Source organism: Eschscholzia californica, unplaced genomic scaffold (genome assembly GCF_041429995.1).
Source record: "Eschscholzia californica isolate CP2 unplaced genomic scaffold, dmEscCali1.0.p SCAF_3, whole genome shotgun sequence".
Taxonomy (NCBI): Eukaryota; Viridiplantae; Streptophyta; class Magnoliopsida; order Ranunculales; family Papaveraceae; genus Eschscholzia; species Eschscholzia californica.
In genome coordinates this window covers 11,990,157-12,003,798 of record NW_028238420.1, presented here as the reverse complement: position 1 = coordinate 12,003,798, position 13,642 = coordinate 11,990,157, and the positions used below count along the sequence as shown (strand labels likewise).

At 35.1% G+C, this 13,642-nt stretch overlaps 1 protein-coding gene and 2 non-coding genes across 3 annotated transcripts; 1 reads left to right on the top strand and 2 right to left on the bottom strand.

The window, feature by feature from the left end:
• The first annotated feature begins 515 nt into the window (after positions 1-515).
• LOC147548452 (serine carboxypeptidase-like 34) lies at positions 516-8,348 on the top strand. Its single transcript, XM_086666047.1, has 10 exons — positions 516-958; positions 5,067-5,174; positions 5,395-5,490; positions 5,594-5,686; positions 5,778-5,866; positions 5,999-6,298; positions 6,627-6,763; positions 6,855-6,947; positions 7,073-7,178; positions 7,997-8,348. The coding sequence occupies exons 1-10, from the start codon at positions 655-657 to the stop codon at positions 8,144-8,146; spliced, it is 1,476 nt and encodes a 491-aa protein (XP_086522173.1). The 5' UTR covers positions 516-654; the 3' UTR covers positions 8,147-8,348.
• A 1,568-nt stretch (positions 8,349-9,916) lies between these two features.
• LOC147548451 (small nucleolar RNA snoR60) lies at positions 9,917-9,986 on the bottom strand. Its single transcript, XR_015239059.1, has one exon. It is a non-coding gene; the product is annotated as a small nucleolar RNA snoR60 (small nucleolar RNA).
• A 380-nt stretch (positions 9,987-10,366) lies between these two features.
• LOC147548450 (small nucleolar RNA snoR60) lies at positions 10,367-10,439 on the bottom strand. Its single transcript, XR_015239056.1, has one exon. It is a non-coding gene; the product is annotated as a small nucleolar RNA snoR60 (small nucleolar RNA).
• Positions 10,440-13,642: the final 3,203 nt, after the last annotated feature.

Genomic DNA, 13,642 nt, shown 5'->3' with positions numbered 1-13,642 from the left:
ATGTGAAATTGTTTGCAACACACTCTCTTAAAACTCCATCACAGTAGAGCTAATCGTGTTGATAAAGTGTTATAGAAGATGCGCACCAACCTTCTAGGTTGCTAACGATATTGTCGGTCGCTTTGACACTTCTGAGCCACACCATTTTAAAAAGTCTCAATACAGAAAGGTGGTTGATCTTTTAAGAAGAATACCACACTCCGACCAATTACCGATATAGAATAGTTTACAACGTAATAGTGTAATACTAAATAGTGACATACTTTGAGAAAAGTATGGGGTATTGTAGAAAGTCAAAACTATACCAAATGGACTTATCAATACTGAATTTAGAATGACAGTTAAGGGTAGGGTGAAATATATACATAGGATAAGAAAAGGGGGTCCATACTAGCATTAATACTTTTTGTATTTATTCATTGATATGTATTATTCACAGCTCACTACAAGTAAGGGTATTTTAGTCATTTTAAAGTAAAGGGGGGTAGTTTACCATCATCAACACTCAAAAACGTGACTTATCCGTCACATGCTCTCTTTGTATGTATTATATAAACAAGCCATACATGAGTACTGTTAGAGAAAAATCATTCACAAACAGAGAGAGAGAAAGCAATTTAGCCTTAATTAGCTAGAGGGATTAGTGTTGGTACAATGGCTTCTATAGTCATGCCCATCTCTTCTTTCTATCTGTTTCATCTTCTTCTTGTATGTGTTCTTCTTCTTCTTAATTCAGTTGTTTCAGCTGAATTAGACTTGGATCGTATAGGCCCAAAAGCTAAGGCCCAACAATTAGTGGACCGTGTCGTTCGACTACCTGGTCAACCTCCTGTAAAATTTAGACAATATGCCGGTTATGTAACAGTGGATGAAAGTCATGGGAAGGCTTTGTTTTATTGGTTCTTTGAAGCAATTGATAAACCTAAAGAAAAACCTCTCCTTCTTTGGCTCAATGGAGGTAATTATCATACCTATTATGCTACCTAAACTTGGTTATGGTTTCTTTTTTTATTGTTTAGGTTCAAGTTATAATATTATTAATGACATGGGTCTAAAAACTTTTACTAATATATGAAAAAAGAAGTTGAATTTTAATTAGTTAAAGTTGTGCTTTTTGGTTAACTTTTTGGGAAAAGTTGAGTGTCTTTTGTCCTTAATTTATTTTTATTTGATAAGATAGGTAACCAATTGAGAATTCTAGAATTCGCTATTTATTCCAACATTTCGAGTATGTCTAATCTCAATTGTTTTTTTGGATCTGTTAGAAAATTTCTCACCAAATAAGTAGGAATTTAGAGTTTTTTCGTAAACTGAATTATTACAAATTCAAACTTACGAGTTTGGAAAGGAGCCTATTGTGTTTAGGGTACGTCTAGATATAACCATCATTTTTCGTTAAGATTCTGAGTTATTTGCTCAATGTGAGAAAGCTAATGTTTTTTAAACTCTTCAAGAAAAATTATTGATTAAAATTCAAACGCACCATGTTGGAATTCTTTCAATTATAAGCAAAGTCGCTAAACTTAAAAACTTGTTTAAATGATGGTAATTTTAACATATACATTTTTCTACTCACAGTCTTAGTGAAGAACTAAATGTTCTGTACTTTGAACTATAAATGACGTTATATCAGAAATAGAAAAAAATACCTAAGACTAATCTTAAACTAATATGAAATTCAACATAGATGAAGACCCGTTGTTTTATAATTTATCACGCATTCTAGTTGTTTTCGTCCTTGGTTGATTTACACAATAAGATTAAATTAGTTGATTACACAATAAGTTTAATTTAACTAAAAACTTTTGTACTATATACATTTAATATGAATTTCTCAGAAGAAATTGTGGTTTTGATTCTAAAGAGCCACTTGTGTGATGGATTTTGCAATAATGTTGGAGGGGAATAATAACATCTTTTGGCTTCAACATTGTTTGAGTTAGGTGTCACCCTCCTTTAGTCTTGTAATAATATCATTATTTCTTTGACTATTTACTATTTGTTTGCTCTGCCTAATAGATATTGTTATGTTACATCAAACTTTGATAGTCATTATGTATGTTTGACCAATCTTTGAATTTGAGAAGATAAGACACAACTCTCATTGATCAACTTGATTGATGATTGTATTTGATGTACAATTTTAGTATGTCTTTTCTATTAGATCCATTGAACAGCCTGTCAATAATGTGCTCTTAATGAAGTCTTTATCAAAAAGATATGTATATATATACATATTTATATCATAGGGCCATGTATCTTAATATTTATTTTAATAGGCCGAAATTAGTTGAACTTTAACTCTTCAATTTTGGTTAAAAATTAAAATATTATCTAATCCATTCAGTTAATTAGAAAAATAAGTAATTAACTTGGAGTTAATTTTATCATGTCTATTTCACAATAAAAATGAAATAAATTTAGATTTATAATACATCTTGATAATTTTAAGATTGTCTGATATCAGAGTCTCAAAAGAAAATGTCACCAGATACTTCACTTATCTAGTGGATGAAAAAAGAGTAAGACTACGACAAATAGACAATAATGTTGCAAGTAAGTGCGCTTGGTCCATGGTTGCAAGTAAGTGCCAATGGACCAGTACCCCATGAGAGAAGAAGAATACGGAAAATTTGACATATACAACATAAAACACATTAGAATGCTTAGGTAGAAATTAGAACATCACATCCACTAAAATGAAAATTTGACCCCACTAGCCACTTCCAATCAACACCTTTTGTACACATGATTCTCCTCAAAACCACATGCTTTTTAGGGGTTGTTCCGGTAAAAGGTTTATCTCACCCTAAGGGTTTCTGTCATACAAACATTCAATAATTTTCAGTATGTTGTACCAGGCCACCACGGGTACACTATGCGTGTGCACTTACACTTTTGCGTTTTACGTATTAATTTTATTATTACGTACTGCAAAATTATCATGTTAATTTTTTCATGATAAAAGAAATTATAAATAATCTACAAAAGTAGACATAGCACAGATCTAAATAGTAATCAACTACTCATTGAGAGTGAAAATGTCCTTTAAGAAGTAAAAACAAAAATTGTTCAAGAACAAATATTGTTGAATTTGTGTAAATATGGAGTAAACTTTAACTTTTAACTTCTTATACCATTACTCATGTCAAAACTAAAGAGTTGTATCTTACTCTTTTGTGAATTTAAAAAGTTTCACTATTTGGGTTTATGGTCGAGTTAGATTGGTAAATAAGGATCTTTTCGTCAAGTAAAAGATATAAATCTTACAATTTCACATTGTGGGATCCCTCAACAAAAAAAAAGACTCCTCCCTAAACCCTAATCTCAATCCACAAACAAAGAACTATTTAGATGTATAGTCGACATGAGTATCATTTAATGAGACAGTCACAACCGTTAATTATATTATAAAAGTCAAAGTTATTATTAGACAATCACCACTCTTGGAGTTCCATCCGACAATTAAATACCGCACGAGAGGAGAATAAAGAATTAATGAGGGAATTAAGATACAAGTAGTGAATTATTCCCGATTTGGGGGATCTTGATTCACCGTATTAAATTGCGTTGCGTGTTCTATAACGGTTGATTTTCTGTCTGTTACAATTAATATTTGACTGTCATTGAAAGATCCGAAGTGATTTACTGATTTTGTAGTTGAGTCAACTAGCACATGCACTATACCCTTGTACCCAAACATCATGCACCTATTTCATGATTTTATAAGCTATATATTTATTTGGTTTTTCTACCCTGACCTAAGGAAAGAGAACTCCTTTTTATTTTAACTTAGCTCAAGACAAATCACAAGAGTAGTTAAAAGTTTACATACTAAAAGAAACAATGACTCAGTTTTCATTTTTAACTTGGAGATATAGAAATCGAGACAATCACAAACGTAGTTTTCTTTTTTTGAGCAAATTTAAACTTTCATACAAGATCGAAACAATCAAACAAATGTCCTTAAGTCTATATATAGCTTATAATCTCATGAAATAAGTACATGTTGTTTGGCTACAAGGTATAGTGCATGGGCTGGTTGAAAGTTTACATACTAAAAGAAACAATTTGGTGCTTTCTAGCTAGTGTTTCTCGTGGAGAGATTTACATGTGACTGCTCAACTAAAATAAGGGTTTTTTGAGCTTACCCCCTTACAATTAATTGGTAATTGAGTTTACCACCTTCCGTAATTGGTAATTGAGCTTACCCCCTTGAATTTAGATTTTTTTGTCAAAACTACTAAGGATGTGTTTGGTATGTGATAATAAAATAAAAAAGTAAATAAATATATAAACAAAATCAATCTTTACTAATCATATTCCTGACCTAATGAAACAATAAAATGTGGTAGAATCCCTAATATGAAACATATTGAAGAATAGTTGTTCTTCGTAGTGGCAATTATTTCACGTACGTCAAACACAGCCTTTGTGTTTTTGTCACTAATAGTAAATCCAAGGGGGTAAGCTCAATTACCCATTATTAGGGGGGGGGGGTAAACTCAATTATCAATTAGTGACGAGGGGGTAAGCCCAAAAAACCCCTAAAATTTGTTTGTTAACAACTGTTTGACATGTTGGTTGTGTATCTACTCTAAAAATTAGAAGGTCACAACTCACAGATTCAATTTAGAGTGAAGGTGAAATTCATCATTTATTGACTTGTGTGAAAAGGTATAAATAAAGTAAAAGTAGGAATGGACTTTCAAGCCTTAGGATGACATTAACGGTTGTTATACGGCCTTTAGAGTCCAATAATGTCTTTGATAATGGTAATTATCAGATGGTCTTAAGTTGAGATAGTGTCTTTGAGATGGTAATTATCATTTAGGGTTGTTTAACCAAATTTTTGCTGCTAAGGTCTGAATTTTATGTCAACCCCGCTGAGAAAAATTCTAGTTTGGCCTATGTATGTCATACCATATAAAACCATAAAATATGATATAGCGACCCTTTATTAGTGAACTGCGGCTATTTAACGATCAACGCTATTGTAACTATAGATGTATAAAGAAGGATATCTCTAATGAAATTTCTAAGTCAATTTGTTAATAATTTTGCAGGGCCAGGATGTTCATCAATAGGGTACGGAGAGGCAGAGGAATTGGGGCCCTTCTTAACCCAAAAGGGTAAACCAGAGCTCAAATTCAACAAGCACTCATGGAACCAAGGCAAGTTTTAAAAAATTACCTTTCCTTTTTCTCTAAATTCTTTCGTGTCACGATTAATCAATTTACAAGGATGAGATAACGGTATCTATGTCGCCAGTTCTTTAATGTTTTATTTGCCTATCTTTTCAATGAAAATGTAGGATGGTGGAATTGCAAATAAATGGGGAGTTTTAATTGTATATTGATCCACGATTCATTGACGATTATGTATTTTTTCCAGCTGCCAATTTGTTATTTTTGGAGTCTCCTGTTGGCGTTGGATTTTCGTATACAAATACAAGCGAAGATATAAAAACACTAGGGGATACCATAGTTGGTAAATATCATATTTATATTTGTAGTATATTTCATTTTATTTTAAGTTTGTTTATCGTATTTAATTATCTAAGCACTTTTATCCATATTCTTTATATATATAGCGAAGGATTCGTATCAATTTCTTCTAAATTGGTTTGAAAGGTTCCCACATTACAAGTCCCATGATTTTTACATCTCCGGCGAGAGTTATGCAGGTACAATAGTAAAAATATTATTTGAATCATTTTGATATTAAATTTTCTTTTTAATGCTTATAACTAAAATTATCAATCTACGTCTTTTTAGGGCATTATGTTCCACAGCTAGCCGAAAGGATCTTCGACGCTAATAAAAATACGTCGAAAAAGAGTTTCATAAATTTCAAGGGTTTCATTGTGAGTAGTTTTCTCCTTAGATATCTATGGAAATGTTCACTTTGAGAAGTTTTACATGTCGAATCAACGTTTTATTTTCTCTGGTATGCATTTCAATGCCTTATTGTTTTAAAATAAATTTCATTAATGCAGATCGGTAATGCGTTATTAGACGACGAAACAGATCAGAAAGGAATGATTGAGTATGCTTGGGATCATGCTGTCATGTCGGATGGTTTATATCATAGTATCCGGAAGACTTGCAACTTCAGTGCCCCGCCACCTACTGCAGACGATTGTGATACATTACTTAACAAATATTTCGATGTTTATGATATAATAGATATGTACAGTTTGTACGCTCCAAAGTGTTTTAACGGTACAAATAGTAGTACTGCCACAAGACAACTTCGAAAAATAAACGGAGTTGCTCCTGCAACATTCTCCCAATACGTAAGAATCTTCAGAAAAGTGATCTTCACTTGGTATAAGTAGATTTCTATGAGTTTTTTTTTGTGATCACGTGGAGCATGGTATGACTTTAAACCTAACACGTGTAGGCCTAACACTGATACCATGTTAAGTTTATGGTCATGCAACTCAAGATCAATTGTCAGTAAACAGAGAAAACCTGGATATTATATCTTTAGTTACTAGAGCCCTCTTTTTTTATGTGAGACTATCCTTACATTGTGAGTGATCTTCACGCTCCTTACCAGATGGGGTTGATGACATTGACAAACATTGTGTTACTAATAATGAAACTTTTAACGGATTGCAGGAAGCATGGCATAAGAAACCAGCGGGTTATGACCCGTGTGTCTCTTCTTATACAGAAACCTACCTGAATCGACCCGACGTTCAGAAAGCTCTTCATGCTAATGTCACCAAGATACCATATCCATGGACTCATTGCAGGTAAGGGTTTTCTTCTTTATGCCAATTCAACTCGGAATCAATAACTCAATGAGTCAACTCGGTGATTCTTTTTGTAATTGTTGAAAAACAGCAATAACATATCATTTTGGAGTGATGCATCTCCCTCTATCCTTCCAATAATGAAAAAACTTGTACAAGGAGGGCTCCGGGTTTGGGTTTATAGGTAAACTCTTTCTTTATCTTATTTAAACAAATTTTATCTTCTTCGGCAAATTAAATATATTAACATTATTATTATTGGTCGTCGTTGTTATGGGCTAAATCAACCCATTTTGTGCTCATTTTCAGCGGAGATGTTGATGGAAGAATTCCAGTAACATCAACAAGATACACGTTAAACAAATTAGGGTTAAATATTGTAAAAGATTGGACACCGTGGTACAGCCATCGCCAGGTATTTACTTCTTCCTATTCTCTTTTGATTCAACGGGCTCTAAAAATAAAATCCAATAAAATAATGGGAACAATGCCTAACCAAATTTATTTTTAGGAAAGAAAAACTATACAAATATATGTTGCCCTAATTTGTATGTTACTCCAAACCAATTATCAAGCATTGGCGCCGAAATCTGTCTCCCCTTACCCTTTCTTGGACTAAAACCAGTAGTCTAAAAACCCAAACAACGGACTTCTTTCGTTGGACCCTTCGTCTAAAAACCCGAACAAAGGGTTTCCCCTTCTTGGACTAAAACCAGCAGTCTAAAACCCCAAACAAAGAACTTCTTTCGTTGGACCCTTCATCTAGAAACCCAAACAAAGGTCTTTTCGTTGGACCCTTCGTCTAGAAACCCGAACAAAGGTTTTTTCGTTCGACCCCTCGTCTAGCAACCCAAACAAAGGGTTTCCCTTCGTTAGACCCCTCGTCTAGAAACCCGAACAAACAGTTTCCCTACGTTGGACCCTCGTCTAGAAACCAAATAAAGGACTTCCTGTCTTGGACCCCTCGTCTAGAAACCCAAACAAAGGGTTTCCCTTCGTTGGACCCTCGTCTAGAAACCAAATAAAGGACTTCCGGTCTTGGACACCTCGTCTAGAAACCCACCAAAGGGCTTCCAAATGAAAGGCTTCCATCATTGGACCCCTCATACCCCTTGTCGGGCGAAGGACAACTTTACTCTGTTTGAGACGTTTGATCAAATAATTTAGTACGCCATTCTAAATAGTAGATTACATTATTTAGCTTCGATTTTAACACATGAAAAATTGGTTTAGGTTGGTGGGTGGACGATAATGTACAAAGGATTAACATTTGTGACAATAAGAGGAGCTGGTCATCAAGTTCCAACTTTCAAACCAAAGGAGTCACTTCAGCTCATTAAGAACTTCCTATCCAACAAAAATTTACCAACTTCTCCTTTTTAGCCCCAAATATTTCTATTTGATGTATAAAATAAAGGTTATAAAGTAACACTTTTTTTTTGTTGAACTATAAAGTAACTAATTTAGAATTCTACATTTACAAAAATATTAATCATTGTCAGACACATTGATTTGTTTCAAATTTAGTACCAAAACTCTGGTTGTAAATTTGAAATTTATCATTAAGAATGCTCTAATTACCTCCTCTGTTTTAAGTTATGTATTTTTTGTATGTTGAGAAGTCTTGCAATGAAATATTCCTAATAAGTTCAATAGAAAAGAACTGTTTCTGCTGCAAACACTAAGAATTTTACTACAAATCGAACCAACTATAATATCGCGAATTAGGGTAATGTAATTAAAGATCTGAATTCATTCAAACGGTGGGGAACGAACAAAATTATAGATAGATGTGAAGATTCGGAAATTATATAAACTTGATTAAGATAATTCAGGAAAGAAGCAAACATCTAAATAGTCTTGAAAAGAAGATGATCAAAATCAACTACCACTACTAGTAGTATTACAACTGTGATTTCTTAATACACTCTAAAGTTTCATACCTAGGCAGTAGGTTTTGTTTTCTTGGGGACTCTGTAGCCACCAACAACACAAGCATGGTCTCTCTCAAAGGGCTCAAGTGTGACCTGTTCCGATGGTTTGAACTGATCTTGCTGCAATTTCTTCACTTCTTGTGCAAACACTGCTTCTGCTGGAACTGTTGAATCAATGCAGTTTGCCTATTGAAAGACAAATACCATAGTAAGATTCTCTCGCATACATGACTAACAAGATGCGCAAAAAAACTACTATAAGATAGATGAGAGCGCCGCCGGGACACCTACTCTTCCTCTTAAGGAGGAACTCTCTAATTCGATGATTATTAAGATTGGGCTTTGGGCAGTCCTAGAGTCTGAAAATGAAATGTATACCCAGAAATTTTTTAAACATTTCCAAAGTGTCACTACTAATTGTTTAGTAAAATATCAGATAACTAAATCTACATGCCAGATTCATTTTTCATCAGCTTATAGATAGTATCAGTATGAGGCTGGTGAAACCAAGTAAGGTTTTATATTCTGGCCAAAATTGGAGTGTGGGAACAAACAGTGGTGACAAGAAACCAGAACTGTAATGTTACGGTATGGTTGAGGACACAACGGAAAAATAGAAATATAACACACCTTAATAGATCACAAAGTGACCTCCATTCTTCAGGAAATATGATGCATTCAATGCTAAGATTCTAGCCTGTAAAAAAAATGAAAAGGTTTAAGCATACCGAAGTTAGATCAATGGTCGAGATACATTATCTAAGTTTGAGAGTCATTCAAGTAAACAATAATGAATATCTAAAAGCAATGTCTTGAACATTGCATCTACAACAATACGAAGTATCAAGTGTTCAACAAACAAAAAATATAAATGCTGTTCTTATGTTGCATAAACTTAGTCAATGCTTGTAAATTGTGGTTATTGTTTGTAGATGTAAGCCTCGAAAGGCGGAAATAGACCAAATTTCCTTAAGGCGCACCTTGTAGCATACCCATCTACCAATTCTAAAACATGGTAAAGACGTGCTAATTATTTGCTTGGAAAAGATACTCCAAACCACACCAAGGACAAGTTTTCAACAGTCGTTCGCCCTACAGGATATACCGAAAAAGGGTATGCTAAGTTGCTAACAAGGAAACAGCTTCAGAAAACAATTAATTCAAACTCAAGAGAGGGGCGACTAATGAGTTCTTAAAAGGACAAAGTTTTTCCAGTAACCGCATCAGACACTCGAATCTGCATCATCCAAATGTCTTGAAGGGGAATCCGAGTAATTCATCACATGCTCTATACTGATAATATAGTGGATAACTGATATTCAAATAACATAGTAAGTCACAACAGAAAAACTGAGACACATGACAAAGGAAGTGCACATTAGGTCCGCAAATGATGAATGAGGGTAAAAATACAAAAAACTAAATACACAATCAATTGAACACATCCAACCACATTCGATTGGCTAACATTTTAGAACTTCATACCCAAATTCAAACTTATGGGTCCAGGTGAAATCTTTTGTTGCTTCAATTCTAACAAGTTCATATTAACATTATATGGCTGTATAAAACAGATCATGTGCACAGTTAAGAATAAATCCAAATCAAACTAAGTTAAAAAAAGCACAAGAGATTTTTAAATTAGACTGGGTAAAATTGGAAGACTGGTAGCATCAGAAACTCGTGACTACATCATTCATAATGTCTTGAAGGGGAATCCGAGTAAAATTCATCATCTGCTTGATGTCTTAAAGTGATGCCATGAAAAAAATGAAAAACACGAAAAATCATAAAAACTCTTCATTCAACATCTTAATGCTTCACATGATGCACAAAATGTTTTAAGTAATATCGACAAAATCAAACTTGCCTTCACATGATTCACAATAAGAAAACCCAACAACAGCAAAATCCAAAACCCACTATCGAAGAAAAGAGTAGAAAAATAGATAGGCGCTAGTTACTCCTAGTTGGGTTTGATTTAGGAAACAAACCCGGACCCGAGTCGAGTTTCTTTGGGTCGTTACTTATGACGGTGGAATTATGGTTAAGGGGAAGTCTATAAATATTTCCTTAATCTTAATTAGAAGTTGAGAGCACAATTAGAAACGCACAAGAGAAGAAGGGAGAAAGAGGTTTGCCGAGAAGAGCGGTGGCCGAGTATTTTCATCACGCACAATCTTCGTTGTTCGGAAAATCCCACAGTGAGATCTTCTCCGATTAAGCTGAAATTTTTCAGATGTATTCCTGACTTGTTCATTTGTACGGTGAGATCGTTGATTGGTGGTCGAAATCCTAATGAATTGAGGGTCGTTTTGGACAGCAAATTTCTGGATTGCTTTGTTCTTTCTTGTGAGGGTTTCTCCGTGTTTCTTCGTGTTTGAGATTGGTTACTTTTGGATTCTGAGTCTCGGTGGACGTAGTCTGTAACTACTTTGCTTATTATAGTTGATTTGGTTGGGCTACGAGTCCCGTGATCATATTGAGGAGGTTTTCCACGTTAAAAATCGTTGTCTTATTTACTTTCAGTTCTTTGTTTATTGCTCCCACTATTCTTCTGGATTATCCTCGTAACTAACACAAAGGGGGGGAAAACTTATATTTCCGCTGCGTCGAGTCGATCCGTTTTTCCAACAAGTGGCATCAGAGTTCCAGGTTAGAGAGTCCTTTGGATTGTGATAACTTTAGTTATTGGTTTATTTGTGTTAGCGATGGAAAATATGGGTAGAATGATAAGTTTGAATGGTGCTAATTATCATCTATGGAAGGGTAAGATGGAAGACTTGCTCTTTGTGAAGGAAGTTCACGCTCCGGTGTTTCAGAAAAAGATACCCGATAAGAAGACTGATAATCAGTGGAAAATGTTACATCGCCAAGTTTGTGGTTCGTTGAGACAATGGGTAGATGATAATGTGTTGCATCATATTGAGAATGGGAGTAATGTTCGTTCGTTGTGGTTGAATTTGGAGCAGTTATTTGCTTGGAAGGCAGGAAATAATAAGATGTATATGATGAAAAAATTACTCGAGTCGAGGAGCAGAGATGTTGTGTGCATGGAAGATCAAACGATTAAGGACATTGACAAGTCCGAAAATCTAGCTCAGGGTTATGAAGGTTTGATTGATTTGGAGGTTGTTCCTTCTACATTTGTCGATGTTCATGTCGAGGTTGAGGTTCAAGTTGATACACCCGGTGCTGATGCTCCCGCACAAGAAGATGGTACTGGTGGTCATGGTGACGATCATGATGGAACCTCCCTACTGTTAGAAGATCTGAGAGGGGTTTGAGACGTTCGACAAGGTATGATCCTAGTGAGTATGTGTTACTGATGGAGGAGAACCTGAAAGCTTTGTTAAAGCTTTGGAAGATGAACATAAACATGAATGGTGGAATGTCATGAGAGACGAGATGTATTCTCTGGAAGAGAACCATACGTTTGAGCTGGTGAAGTTGCCTCAAGGTAAGAGGGCATTGCTTAACAAGTGGGTGTATAGAGTTAAGCACGAGGATACCATGTTTCTCCCTCGATACAAGACTAGGTTGGTTGTGAAAGGATTCAAAGGAAGGGAATTGATTTCGATGAGATATTCTCTCCTGTTGTGAAGATGTCATCCATTCGGGTTGCAATTGGATTGGCAGCGAGCCTTGATCTAGAGGTAGAACAAGTGGATGTAAAGACTACTTTTCTTCATGGTGATTTGGAGGAAGAGATTTACATGATGCAACTAGAAGGCTTTGTGAAGAAGGGAAAAGAAGAATATGTTTGCCGCTTGAAAAAAAGTCTTTATGGATTGAGAATGGCACCTAGACAGTGGCATAAGAAGTTGAAGTCAGTTATGGGGGAGCATGGTTATAAGAAGACTACTTCCGATCATTGTGTGTTTGTTCAGGTTTACCAAGGGATAGCGGGACTAGTTGTTCAGGGTTGCCAAGGAAAAACGGAGCAGGCTATTTCCAGGGTTGTCAAGGAGACAACAGGGCTGGCTGTTTCTCCCACTTAGTCGGAGGGAGAGTTTGTTGGGTTTTCCTTCTAGTGGGGAAACCTAGTTGGGTTTGGTTTAGGAAACAAACCCGGGCCCCGAGTCGAGTTTCTTTGGGTCGGTTACTTATGATGGTGGAATTAGGATTAAGGGGAAGTCTTTAAATACTTCCTTAATATTAATTAGAAGTTGAGAGCACAATTAGAAACGCACAAGAGAAGAAGGGAGAAAGAGGTTTGCCGAGAAGAGAGGTGGCCGAGTATTTTCAGCACGCACAATCTTCGTTGTTCGGAAAATACCACAGTGAGATCTTCTCCGATTAAGCTGAAATTTTTCAGATGTATTCCTGACTTGTTCATCTAGTATTTGTACGGTGAGATCGTTGATTGGTGGCCGGAATCCTAGTGAATTGAGGGTCGTATTAAACTGCAAATTTCTGGGCTGCTTTGTTCTTTCTTGTGAGGGTTTCTCCGTGTTTCTTCGTGTTTGAGATTGATTCCTTTTGGAGTCTGAGTCTTGGGTGGACGTAGTCTGTAACTACTTTGCTTATTATAGTTGATTTGGTTGGACTACGAGTCCCGTGGTTTTTACTTCTCATATTGAGGAGGTTTTCCACGTTAAAAATCGTTTTCTTAATTACTTTTAGTTCTTTGTTTATTGCTCCTACTATTCTTCTGTATTATCCTCGTAACTAACACAAAGGGGGAAAAATTATATTTCCGTTGCGTCGACTCGACCCGTTTTTTCCAACAACTTAGTACTACCTCATGGCATAATTTAAAAGCAATGAAAGGTGTTTGAGAAGAAAATGAATTTTATGGTATATCATATATCATGTAAACATGTAATACTTCAACTGTTGTAAATATATGTGATTTAGTTAAAAACAATATAAAGTTACTAAAGAAGTAGGTTTGATGTTCATAACCAAAACGAACTATACTCCAAATAGGAAAGCTGACTTC

Coding starts and splice junctions, on each gene's coding strand:
- LOC147548452 (XM_086666047.1), top strand. CDS start 655: ATGGCTTCTATAGTCATGCCCATCTCTTCTTTCTATCTGTTTCATCTT. Junction 6,299..6,626: donor CTGCAACATTCTCCCAATAC/GTAAGAATCTTC, acceptor AACGGATTGCAG/GAAGCATGGCATAAGAAACC. Junction 6,948..7,072: donor CTCCGGGTTTGGGTTTATAG/GTAAACTCTTTC, acceptor GCTCATTTTCAG/CGGAGATGTTGATGGAAGAA.